The 14,099-nt window shown below is 38.2% G+C and overlaps 1 protein-coding gene across 1 annotated transcript; it reads right to left on the reverse strand.

The window, feature by feature from the left end:
• Nucleotides 1-2,093: 2,093 nt before the first annotated feature.
• On the reverse strand, nucleotides 2,094-11,569 carry gpr171 (G protein-coupled receptor 171). Its single transcript, XM_068213672.2, has 2 exons — nucleotides 11,251-11,569; nucleotides 2,094-6,842 (listed from the first exon to the last, which is right to left on the reverse strand). Exon 2 carries the CDS (start codon nucleotides 6,573-6,575, stop codon nucleotides 5,625-5,627), a length of 951 nt encoding a protein of 316 aa, XP_068069773.1. The 5' UTR covers nucleotides 6,576-6,842; nucleotides 11,251-11,569; the 3' UTR covers nucleotides 2,094-5,624.
• Between the last annotated feature and the right edge of the window lie 2,530 nt (nucleotides 11,570-14,099).

Here is a 14,099-nt window from a genome sequence, read left to right on the forward strand (position 1 = left end):
TAATTTTATTGCTACAATTGAGATGTGAATATGAAGTTTATTGAGCGTGATGTGATGAAGGACTTTATATATATATATATATATATATATATATATATATATATATATATATATATATATATATTTTTTTTTTTTTGTGTGTGTGTGCGTGCGTGTGTGTGTGTGTGTTTAATAGCTGATTTACAAAAGTCAGCAATAAAACTATTGAAATAAACGTCATATTGTTATAGTCAGAACAGGAATTGAGCATTGCTATCTTAGAAAAGTAAATTATCTAATGTTATTGATGTCACTATCATTCAAACCAATTGGTTTTTTTTTTCTTATTTTGTCACTAGTATTTTTAATCTTTTAATAAGATCAGAATATGTAAAAATGTAGCATAAATATACATCTTACAGTATACAGCTAACTGAAGCAAAATAAAACGCTAAAACGTAATAATTTTGACCTTAAAATGTTTTTTTATCTGCTTTTATTCTAGCTGAAATAAAACAAGTAAGAAAAAATAGATAGAAAATACTGTGAAAACTTTCCTTGATCCATGAAATATTACTTAAAAATATGAATAATTGAAAAAGAATAAATGCTGCACAGGAGGGATAATCATTTCGCCCTCAACATACATCTCATCATATATATATATATATATATATATATATATATATATATATATATATATATATATATATATATATATATATATATATATATATATATATATATATATATATATATATATACCCCATTTTGAAAATGCATATTTTATCCATTTTTCAGTGAATATAGGCAGTGTATTTTGGTGCATTTAAACAAAACAGATTTATTAAACAGATATTTTTAATAAAATACTATTTTAGTCATCAAATATATTTAGAAATTGAAGGTTAATACAATTACATTCCAGCAAAATATTGCAAAAATAAAATTACAACCTACAAAATTTCAACTATTTTTTTTTCTTTTTGCTTCTCTTGATTTTTTCCTCTTTTAAATTTGTATTTAATATTTTTCTCTAATGTATACATTTGGCTGTACTAGTTCTTGGACCATTATCGTTAGTTATTTTGTTAGATAAGCTCCAGATTTGGCTTCAGTACTGACTAATTTAAAGCAAATGCACAAATATAGCTTCCTATTAAAAATATGAATTTAAAAGAGAGATTTGTAAACAAATTAGTAGATTTGATCTATCTGCCTGCCTGCCTGCCTGTCTGTCTGTCTGTCTATCTATAAGTAATTTCTAATACCTGATTTATTTTATCTTTGCCATGATGACAGTAAATAATATTTGACTAGATATTTTTCAAGACACTTCTATACAGCTTGAAGTGACATTTAAAGGCTTAATTTGGTTAATTAGGTAGCTAGGCAGGTTAGGGTAATTAGGCAAGTTATTGTATAATGATGGTTTGTTCTGTAGACTGTCGAAAAAATATAGCGGGCTGTATGGGGCTAATAGTTTTGACCTTAAAATATTTTTTAAAAATTAAAAACTACTTTTATTCTATAGCTGAAATAAAGCAAATAAGACTTTCTCCAGAAAAAAAAATATATATATCATTAGACATACTGTAAAAACATCCTTGCTCTGTTAAACATAATTTGGGAAATATTTTAAAAAGAAAAAAATCCAAAGGGGAGCTGATAGTTCTGACTTCAACTGTATATATATTAATACATATATTTTTATAGAATAAATACAGAATTTTAAAATATAAAATTAACATAGAATTTTCAAATATAGGCATACCTGTATATAAGATCTCTGTATGGAGATATATCTGATGATTTAGTGAAAAATAAATGCCAAAATATTACAAAAAAACCCAAAAACAAAGTACGCATCGTCCATGTATTTTTTTTTATAAATATTGTATAAATTTTATGCAGAAATCATAAAATCTCATGTTTGACCCCTGGGACTGTCCAAATTTGCATATACTGTGACCTTTTGACTCATCCTACACAGGACGTCTGTGACACAGTCATATCAACAGAGACGTGATGCAGAGAAGTGACACGCATTTATGCGAAAACACAATCTTAAAGGTCATGACTGAAGAGAGAAGACAGAGAAATTAGATGTTGTTCTGTATAACATTTATTATTTAGAAATATAATTTAAAGATTCGCATTAGGAATTTTCATGTGCAATGCAATTCAGTCAAGTCATTTACTCAGGGATCAGTTCTTACATGAATAAAAATGAAAATGCAAAAACACCAAAAAAAAAAAATTACTCACAAAAATGATCTGTAAATTAGCAGTTTTGGTTTCGTGATTTGGTGATTCATGCTTTTATTTCTTATTTTTTCCCATTTATTTATGCTTTTGAATTGCATTATGGGGCATTGATCTATTTTCCAACATCTTCTAACCTTGAAAAGTTTGAAGAAGTGACTTTCAATAACATTTTTAATAGTTTAAAGTAATATATTTTCTAGTTTGGAGGTGTATATTATGGTACAAAAACTTTGTAATAATTTGCCAGTAGATTTTCTGTGATTTTAGAGACTCATTTATCTAAATATTATTTATTATACATTATAATATTTCAAACTACTAAAATGTCAATGAAAGTCACTTTGTTAAACTGCAGAGCTGAATTTTCAACATCAAAAGTTGACAGAGCGGAAATCAAGGTTCCATAATGCAATTCGCAATTGTCAATAAAGGGAGAACACTTGTTCAGTTTTTGCCTTTATTTCTCAGCGCCTTTAAAATGTAGATTGTGTCAAAGCAGCTTAACATAGACGTTCTAGTAAATTGAAACAGTGTCAGTCCAGTTTTCCGAGTTGAAGTTCTGAAACATTTATTAATCATAACAGTAATCTACATGATCCCAGTGCGTTAATGAATGCTTTCTCAAACATTAGTGATGGATTTTGTGAGAGATTCATATTAAAAAATTTTTTTAGCTGTGATGAAAATTATAATATATTGCAAATTATCAGTGCAATAGCATGTTTGTGATTAAAAACAATACAATATAAATAAAAGATCTTAAAAACATTTTTGTGTGTGAGTAATTTTCCCCACCATATCTAATATTTCGCTAACATAATAACCTGTTTAGTTAATTAATTATTTGGGAAACAAAAATAAGTATTTGGAAATGTTCTCTGTAGGTTTTGTTTTTTTGTTTTTTTTTGTAACCAAAACATTCTATGCAGGTTATTTTTGATGGTTAGTTTTATAACCTATTGAGAATCTTCCAAGAACATTCTCTGCTGGCTATTTTTAAGTGTTATTTTTATAACCTAAAAATAACCTTACGAGAATGTTTCCTGTATATTTAATTTGGATATTATTTTCATAACCCAAAGAGAACCTTCTCAGAACGTTTCCTGTAGGTTATTTTGGGGGTTTTATAACCTAGAGAGAACATTCACAAAACATTCATTCATTCATATTCTTGTCGGCTAAGTCCCTTAAGTAATCTGGGGTCACCACAGAGGAATGAACCGCCAACTTATCCAGCACGTTTTTACGCAGCAGATGCCCTTCGAGCCGCAACCCATCTCTGAGAAACATCCACACACACTCATACACACAATCATACACTATGGACAATTTAGCCTTCCCAGTTCACCTGTTCCGTATGTCTTTGGACTGTGGGGGAAACCGGAGCACCCGGAGGAAACCCACGCGAACGCAGGGAGAACATGCAAACTCCACACAGAAACGCCAACTGAGCCGAGGATAGAACCAACGACCCAGCGACCTTCTTGCTGTGAGGCGACAGCACTACCTGCGCCACTGCGTCCATATTCACAAAACATAACATTATAAATAAAGCACATTCATTATCACCTACGTGCTAAATTGTACGAATTAGATCGTACGAATTCATAGGATTTAGCCACTAAATAAAAAAGTTACAAATTGCCGTGAGATTGTGTTGGTCCACCACCATGATTCTCCCTGTTAGGGTTCATACGGCGCAGCCACTGGAATCTTTTTACTTAAGACTTCTGGTCTCATCCACTTCTACTGATTTCTAAGTGTTAAAAACTGCTTGTTAAGCTGCTTGATGTTGCAAGCTGATTCTATGTTTATACTTATCATGCATAGTCATAAACACACTTGTTTGTAGAGCAAGTATTTTGACCGTTTTCTGTTGTTTCGAGAGCTCACACAGATATTGCTTGATAATATTAGCAGGTTTGGCATACTGTCCCCGGAGAGAATCCTGGGCTCAGGGATAATTGAGCGCAGGGCTCCCGCCTGGTCCATGAGCTGGTAAGGGGTGTACGAGATCAGGTAGATCTCGGGAGCTCCCCCTGGTAAAGGAGGAAAGGAGATAGGGTGGATGGGGGTTAGATAAGGGAGTAACTTTAGCCGGGCTTCTTATAGTGAGTTTTTGGACTAATCTGATTGGCTTACTAATGATTGTGATGAGAGACCAGCTGCGATCAATCATATCACGTGCTCCTCTCAAAATTAGTTTGTGAAACTTCACTTATTAAGCTGCGATCACCCTGGGCTTTTGCTCCCATAGACGTCCACGCGAATGCGTCAGACCAGAAACGCAGGGTCATGCGTCAAGTTTTGCAGGCTGCTGCGGTGCAAAGTTCAAGCTCGGTGAACTCTGACCTGCGAAATCGCATCACTTGACTGTGCGAGATCAATCGAGGATCAAAACATGACCTCAGTGGACAGAAATTTAAAACACGGAGCAATCTCTCGCTTTTTTAAATGTCTAATGAGCTTGTTTAATCCCGCCGCTTTTCGCAGCGCCGTACGATATCCCACATAGCAAAATTTCTCTGGCCCAGCTCTGGCCCACACAATCAGGTTTTGCTTGGCCCACATGCCGCAGTGAATTACGGTACATGACTGGACCAAATCTGGCTTCCAGACAAGGGCCAAACACGGACCATATCTGGGCCAAGTCTCAGCCAAGTTAATAACTCATAACTGGGCCTGAACTGGGCCAGATGGGTTGGTGTGTCACGATTGCAATGAAATTGATAAACCCATGGAGTGATGCGCTTTAGGCACACTATGGGCACGCTTTTTCTCAGTGACCTGATTGGTAGAATTTTTTTTCTTTACTCAAAAATGATTTTAGTGTATTTTAAATGTGGGTCAAGACTGGCCAAACTCACATGGCCCGCTTATCAAATTTTTAAATCTGGGCCAAATACTACGTTTTACATCTGGCCCAAATCTTGTGTGCCGCCTTAAAGACGGTGCCACCTCTGCCAAACCCGGGCCATGTTTGGCCCACATGCTGTATGCCAGTGCCGGATGAATGCCTGCTGTGCCAGCTTTTTGCCAAATCTGGGCCAGAATTCTTTGCTACTAGGGTAGAATTTCCCACACACGGACTCTAGTGTGACCGTAGCTTTATTCCTAAACCTTTCTCCCATAGGATACTGAATCGAAAGTACTAAAACAATCGCAAATACGAGCACACTTCCTAATAAGGTCAATAGACAAAAGGTCTTCTGAGTGGCTGCAATGTCCATTAAATGGAGTTAATCTCCATTAAACTTCATCTGTGCTCATTATAAAGAAGAAAGAGTGTATAAGTGATAGCTTTAAGAATCATGGGATATTTTTCTCAATCCTACATTCGCATCCAACTAAGCACTTCACCCTAACGTGGTACCATTTCACTCCGGATCAGCAGTAGGAACGCTGTCTCTCTTAGTGAAGGCCTTCGTGATCTGATACCTGAATGCGCGGCAAAAAACAAAGTACAGCACAGGGTCAAAGCACAGATGCAGGATGGCCAGAAGCAGAGTGGACTCTTTAGCCAAGAAGAGACTCTTCTTTAAGGTGCATTTAGTGATGACCTCTATCTGCGTGAAGGTGTACGGCATGCGGACAACATGATACGGCACGAAGCTCACTACGTAAGCCAATGTCACCAATGCAATGTTTACAACAGCATGTCGGGCGATAGCCTTTTCCTCAGGCTCAGATTCATGCTGACTCCAAAACTTCCTCAAAACCAGACCGTTGGACAAAAGCACGGCTACCGACGCGTTGAAGAAGATCGCCATGCCCAGAAACACAGACAACGCATGCCAGTGCTTGCCCAAATCCTCTTTTAAGTCAGCGCACGTCAAGCCAACTTTATCTTCAATGTCTTTTTTGATGGGGATGGCCATGTTGGGTACGTTGATGAAGAGTACGAGGAACCAAACCACAGAGGACATCAGCACCGCAAATCCCACGTCCTGTAGCCGCAGTAGTTTGGAGCTGCGGGTGATCTGGAGGTAGCGCTGAATGCTAACAAATGCTAAAAAGATGATGGATGCGTACATGTTTATGTAAATAAGCGGCCCACTCACTTGGCAGTGAAAGATGGTCAAACCTTTGGAGGCATTGCCAAGATCTTTGGCAATCTTGACGGGTAATGCTAACATGAGGAGAAAGTCTGATGTTAGAAGATTGATGAGGTAAACGTTGATGCACTTTTTAGCACTACGGCTAGTTATGAAAGCCCACAGAGCCACCAAGCTAGTCACCATCCCAATCAGGAAGATGATGATGTAGATTGTGGCGAACGGCACCATGTTGTCGTTGATCACACAAATGCTGCTATTTCGACTCTCCATTTTGATTGTTTTTTGTGGTCCAAATAGTGATGTGTTACTTTGGCTTTATTTCACGTGACTACTTTTAGCCTCTGTAGCCTGACCACTGAGAATAATCCAAGTTGATTTGAACACAGTCCTGTGTTTCACTTCATCAGAAAGTAAAGGTATTAGAGGAGGAAGTGGTGAATGTTGTGTTTAAGCACACGAAGGCCTTTTCCTGTTTAGCATACAGGAGGATGTGATGTTACACGTCAGCATCAGATAAAAAAGAGGCAAGCTGAAATCCTGGAAAGAGAATGAAAGATAAATGTAAGTATTTTGAGTTTTCATGATTTGACTGTTCATATGAAAGATGAAATTATACACATTTGATATACTGACACAAAAAATGTTGTCAGGTATACTTGTTCAAATCAATTCAAGTACATTTGTACATTATTGCCTAACAATCAGATTCGAAAAATGAAGGTTAATTAGTAGTGCTGGGTAAGTTTTAAAGATAAGTTTCAAGAGTTCACACTTAGCTGATGATTTATAAAAGCTTGTTTGGCATCCCTGCTGAAAAATCCAGCTTAAACCAGCCTAGGCTGGTTTAGCTGGTTGACCAGCCTGGTTTTAGAGGGGTTTTGGCCATTTCCAGGCTGGTTTCCAGCCATTTCCAGCCTGGTCTTAGCTGGTCAGGCTGGAAAATTACCAGCCAAATCCAGCTAAAACCAGCCTGGTTTAAGCTGGATATAGCTGGTTTTGGCTGGACTCCCAGCTTGGCTAGGCTGGTCAAGCTGGTTTTAGCTGGTCATGTCCCAGCCTGACCAGCTAAGACCAGGCTGGAAATGGCTGGAAACCAGCCTGGAAGTGGCCAAAACCCCTCTAAAACCAGCCTGATCGACCAGCTAAAACCAGCCAACCCACCTAGGCTGGTTTAAGCTGGATTTGTCAGCAGGGATGCTGTCCCGGGAGAGAGCCCCGAGCTCAAGGGCTCCTCGTGCCCAGGGCTTCCTACCGTTGACAGAGCGAGAGGGGAGCCTGAGCGGTGGATCTCAGAACTCCCCTGCTGCGGTAGCTTAGGGAACACAAGGGGTTAGACAAATGCTTGATTGTTATGTATGTTGAATGTCTTTAGATGGTGGGAGGAAACCGGAGAACCCGGGGAAAACCCACGCGGACACGGGGAGAACATACAAACTCCTCAAAGAAACACCCATTGGTCCTGTGGAACCAGGGCCGGCAGTGTTCTTGCTGTGGGGCTCACAGTGCTAACCACTGGGCCGCCATGCCGCCCAATCAGAGGTAAAGGAGGAGAATAGGGGAGGAGGGGGGTTTCATCCAAACGAAGATAAAGTGAACTGAAAACTGTGGCTATTTATAGTAGCTTAGGGCTCATATGATTGGAAGATAGTGATAAGCAAATGCGAGACCGGCCGTGATAAATCATAAGCACGTGATCCTCTCGAAATTAGTTTATGAATAAACTTCACTTATTGTTTATTGCAGCACACTGTTTGGAAGCATTAAAAATGTCCATAAGAAGATGCTTAAAATCTTTATATGCATTGACCCAGAGACTGTTTAGATGCATGTCACTGAAGATGACGGATGCTTACTGTATGATGACTGAAATGGCCTTAAACATCCAGCAGACACAAGACAACAACATGATGTCAGATTAACATTGTACCCCAACGTCGTGGGGACATTGCATTTAGTTTGTAAATGAAAATCAGGTTGACGTCAGAACTCAACGTCAGGCCGACGTCAATGTCCAACGTTCGACCTAAAACCAACCATATATCAACGTTTAATGATGTTACAGCTTGACGTTGTGTGGGCGTTAGTATTGTGCCATCTATCAGACCTACATAAGTAACCCAAACTGTATTATATGTCTTAACACTAAAAGTGAAAATTAAATAAAAATAAAATCAAAATAAATTTATTAGGTTAGATTCGAGAGTGAGGCAGTGGCGCAGTAGTTAGTGCTGTCGCCTCACAGCAAAAATGTCGCTGGGTTGCTGGTTCGAACTTCGGCTCAGTTGGTGTTTCTGTGTGGAGTTTGCATGTTCTCCCTGCCTTCGCGTGGTTTTCCTCCGGGTGCTCTGGTTTCCCCTACAGTCCAAAGACATGCGGTACAGGTGAATTGGGTAGGCTAAATTGTTCGTAGTATATGTGTGTGTGTGTGTGTGGATGTTTCCCAGAGATGGGTTGCAGCTGGAAGGGCATCCGCTGCGTAAAAACTTGCTGGATAAGTTGGCGGTTCATTCCACTGTGGCGACCCCAGATTAATAAAGGGACTAAGCCGACAAGAAAATGAATGAATGAATGAGGTTAGATTCAAACTCAGGTCAGCAGCATCATAACACAACGCGCTTACCACTGGACCACAATGGCTTAATCTTATTCTCCCCTTTCTGATCAAGTTATGTCAGAGTTCTTAATGTAGTGAATCATCTGATTTTCATTGAGCAGGTGAAATATTCATTAATATTAATTATTCAAATTCTTATATTCACTAACCCTAGTAGCAAAGAATTCTGGCCCAGATTTGGCATAAAGCTAGCACAGCAGGCATTCATCCGGCACTGGCATACAGCATGTGGCCAAACATGGCCCGGGTTTGGCAGAGGTGGCACCTTCTTTAAGGCGGCACACAAGATTTTGGCCAGATGAAAAACGTAGTATTTGGCCCAGATTTAAAAATTTGATAAGTGGGCCATGTGAGTTTGGCCAGTCTTAACCCACATTTAAAATACACTAAAATCATTTTTGAGTAAAGAAAAAAAATTCTACCAATCAGGTCACTTTGAGAAAAAGCGTGCCCATAGTGTGCCTAAAGCGCATCACTCCATGGGTTTATCAATTTCATTGCATCCGTGACACACCAACCCATCTGGCCCAGTTCAGGCCCAGTTATGAGTTATTAACTTTGCTGAGACTTGGCCCAGATATGGTCCGTGTTTGGCCCTTGTCTGGAAGCCAGATTTGGTCCAGTCATGTACCGTAATTCACTGCGGCATGTGGGCCAAGCAAAACCTGATTGTGTGGGCCAGAGCGGGGCCAGAGAAATTTTGCTATGTGGGAAGGTGCCGCTGTTTAGGGTCGAACGATAGTTACGTCATCATTAACCTGCAGGCTGCATTTTGCTCACAGGGTCGTGAGAAAATAAATAAAAAGAGCGGAGCTGCGACAAAATAATGAATAAAAAGAGTGAGGTTATAGTCTAATATATAAATAAATGAAAAAGGTTTGTCTGCTGAGAGTGCAAGCTGGCCAAAAAAAACAGACCGGCACACCAGGAATTCTCCCGGTTAGCCAATCCGGGCCTGCTTGTATCAAGGTGACTGCAATCGACAGCAAGAACATATTATTTTAAAAGCATTACTGAGAATTTCTGATTGACACTTAACTTCCTGTACAGTAAACCAATGTTATGCTCCATGTCTATAGCAGGTATGGTGGAGTCTGAAAATAAGTTTCTATAAAAGTTACCGCACATCCGTTTACATAAGAAACTTATACATAGTATTACACGCATACTCATTTTTAGGCTCATTAGCATTACTAGTGCAAGAGATGTTTATCTCTAGCTTGATGTCAACTAAATCGTCCTGACCATGTCTAAATGCATCAGGCCCGGATTGGCTAATCGGGAGGACCGGGAGAATTCCCGGTGGGCCGGTCCGTTTTTTGGCCGCGAGGGCCGGTGTCCCTAGCTCCAGAATCTGTTGCTCTCAGCAGTCACACTTTTTAAATTAATTCATTTATTTACTTGACCACAGTCTTCTTATTCATTATTTTACCACAGCTCTGCTCTTTTTATATATGACCAGCCTGCAGGTTAATGATGACATTACTGTCTATATAACTGTTGTGGTCCAGTGGTTAGCAGGATAGATTACGACATCAACCTCCCGGGTTTGATCCTCGTCTGAGTGTGTTATTTTTTATTTGTTTTCATTTTTATTGTTAAGACATATATTGCTGTTGGGGTTGTTGAACATTTGAAGTTCTAAAGCAGCTGTTTTCTCAAAAAAAAAAAAGACGTGATAGTGTTATTAGAAACTGAATTGGAAATGACCTTATTTTAATATAGTCAGTCGTGAACTGAGGTTTGAAATTCCAGGGCTGAAAAAGAGTCCCACTCCGGCCCTGAAATGCATTGAGTTGCTGCCATGTGATTGGCTGATTAGAAATTTGCATTAACAAGCAGTTGGACAGCTGTACTTAATAAAGTGACTAGTGAGTGTATGTCAACAATGCCACCAATATTATCAATTAATGTGGAAAATTAACATTAAAAACACACAATCTCTATCTTTCTCAAAGCATTTCGCAACTGTAAAACAGTTTGTTTGTATCTTGTGGGCCAGTAGAGACCAGGACGAGTATATATGCAATGACTTTTGACAACACTCCTTAATTTGCCAGTTTTTTTCATATATATTTCTTTGCCATATTTATAGCAGCTTAGTTCTTTAGGGAAGTGAGTCAAACTGTGGTCACCTTACATGCATGAAAATGGAAACTCGTTGTATTTATTTAAAGTAGTGAAAAAGCCAGCATTATTTATTTTGCTAATTTAAAGCTTTAGTATCTGCCGATATCTTCATTTTAAGTGTAGTAAACGAGTGATCGAAACATCTTTATAAACTTCTGAACCACAAAATCACAGACACACAATAAGAATATGAAAACTTACCGCATCAACAAGACAGGCTTCCCGACCAGGACTGACGTGTATCTAGCTGTACATCAGTCTTGCTAAACACTTAAAATCGCTACTGAGAAACATGTTCGAAGGCTTATCCGTTGGTTCAACTTCTGTAGCTCTACGACGAATATAATTTCCTCTTTAGTTAGGGTTTGGTCTTAATTATATCAGCCAATGAAGGAAAACGTTTACCACTCCTCCACTGCAACGAACTGACGCAGAGGAAGCATGAACTTTCCATATTCTCTGTCTGTAGCCGACCACAAACCACCAGTCTCATTTGCATGTGCTCTCTATTCCTGGTTTGAAAGATGACTGCTGGTTTGACTTCACATGCGATGTGTTAGACTTCAGTGTGACACTGTTGGTGTAGTTTAACAGGAAAGTTGCGTAACACCTGGAAACCAGGTCTAAAAATAAAATCTCTTAAATTGTTTATTATATTGCCGACGCAGTGGCGCAGTAGGTAGCGATGTCGCCTCACAGCAAAAAGGTCGCTGGTTCGAGCCTCGGCTGGGTCAGTTGCCTTTTCTGTGTGGAGTTTGCATGTTCTTGCATGTGCATGCAGGTTTGCATGTGCTTCCATTCATGGCCAAGATTCTGGAGAAAGTAGTGTTCAATCAAGTCCTGGACTTTCTTACTCAAAACAATCTCATGGACAACAAGCCATCCGGCTTTAAGAAAGGCCACTCAACTGAGACTGCCCTGCTCTCGGTCGTGGAGGATCTCAGACTGGCTAAAGCAGACTCTAAATCATCAGTCCTCATTTTGCTGGACTTGTCAGCTGCTTTTGACACTGTCAACCACCAGATCCTGCTATTTACGCTCGAGTCACTGGGCGTTGCGGGCACTGTTATACAATGGTTCAGATCTTACCTCTCTGACAGGTCATTCAGGGTGTCTTGGAGGGGAGAGGTGTCCAACCTACAGCATCTAAACACTGGGGTACCTCAAGGCTCTGTTCTTGGGCCACTTCTCTTCTCCATCTACACATCATCTCTAGGACCAGTCATCCAGAGACATGGATTCTCCTACCACTGCTATGCTGATGATACCCAGCTATACCTCTCTTTTCATCCTGATAGTTTTTGTGTGAACTATTTAATATATCCGCATAGTTGTTTAAGTTAATGTCCTGTGAGTGTTTTATAACAGACGCTCGCCCATACAGGAGAATCTAGCGAGGTTCTCCATACAGGAGAGCTTGCATAAGGGCTTTACACGCGCTCTGGCAGAGCTGTTCACTGTTTCTATCAGTGATCGCGCAATAATATCCAGCTGCAAACTCAACCGCCATCACATCGACGCGTTTCAATTGATTTAGGGTATTTTACTGTATTTTGCATTTGTCTGTATAGTTTTGAATAGTAGATATTTAATAGTAAATATTCAATCAGTTCAGTTTAAAGCAGAAGCTGATCTTTTGAAATCTCCCTGCAATCTCCCAATATATATATAGTTTTAATATTTAATATATATTTAGTAAATAAAAGTAAATATTATAGTAAGTATTATGAGTATTATATTAAGCATTTAGTTATAGTATATAGTTAATAAAAGTTATATATAAAATAAAATTATATATTTAATAAAAATGCTGATAGTAGAAGGCACAACTATATATATGTATATTATTGTTTCCCCCTTCTTCAAAATATATACTTTGCATAAAAACATTATACATATACTCTGCACAATATAAATAAAACAGATTTTAATACGAATTTCAGCAAACAAACAACCCTTAATGTGTTTATTCCTTTATTAAGATATCTTATGTCCATGGTAATGTTTACTTTCACCGTTTCATTTAGGGAAACTCCTGAGGTAAATAAATCATATCTCTGAACTTTAATAATAAATCTAAATAAAATGCTGCGCTTCCCACCTCAAGTCGCAATGACTTCTGGGACTTCCAGAGCGAGTTCGGTGCTCAAGTCTGCATCGGTGCGTCCTCGATATCAAGATCACATCTGGGAAGTTTCACGCGTCCTCCGTACTTGCGGTCTTGAGTATTGGAACTGAACTTAGGCAGCTGATGATGACGTTGCACGAGAACACGACGACACAAGACCGCTGAAGAACGCATATTGAGAAACCATGGACATAAGTGGCAACTTGTCAAAGAGTCAAGTTTAAAGTCAAGTTCAGTTGGAGTCCACCAGAATCGATAGTCTGCAGAACAAACCGTCGTTATACAATAACTTGCTAATTACCCTATCCTGCCTAGTTAACCTAATTAACCTAGTTAAGCCTGTAAATGTCGCTTTAAGCTGTATAGAAGTGTCTTGAAAAATATCTAGTCAAATATTATTTACTGTCATCATGGCAAAAATAAAGTAAATCGGTTATTAGAGGTGAGTTATTAAAACTTAGAAGTTTTAATTATGCTTAGAAGTGTGTAAAAAAAACTGTCCATTAAACAGAAATTGGGGAAAAAAATAAACAGAGGGGCTAATAATGTTATATATAAATATACAAATTATGAAAAATGATAAAGAAATACAATTAAACAAAAACCGTATTAAACAGAAAATTAATGGTATTATTAACAGACAATTAAGTATTATTCCACTAGAATTAATCACTATTAGTGACAATTTACTTTTTATTCAATATTATTCATTCATTCATTCAAGTGTCGCCACAGTGGAATGAATCACCAACTTTATTCAGTATAAATGTACAATCTTCTGATAAAAATAGCAACAATATTAGAAATGCACAACAATAAAACTTTTTACATAACAATTATGTATCTACATGTCCACGTGATTTCCAACATTATATACAAGGTTTCATTTTATTCATCATTTCTCTTCTTCTTCTTCTTCTTC

Source organism: Danio rerio, chromosome 15, assembly GCF_049306965.1.
Source record: "Danio rerio strain Tuebingen ecotype United States chromosome 15, GRCz12tu, whole genome shotgun sequence".
Taxonomy (NCBI): Eukaryota; Metazoa; Chordata; class Actinopteri; order Cypriniformes; family Danionidae; genus Danio; species Danio rerio.

What these genes read in the sequence shown, in the direction of transcription:
- gpr171 (XM_068213672.2), bottom strand. Translation starts at nt 6,575, where the DNA reads ATGGAGAGTCGAAATAGCAGCATTTGTGTGATCAACGACAACATGGTG.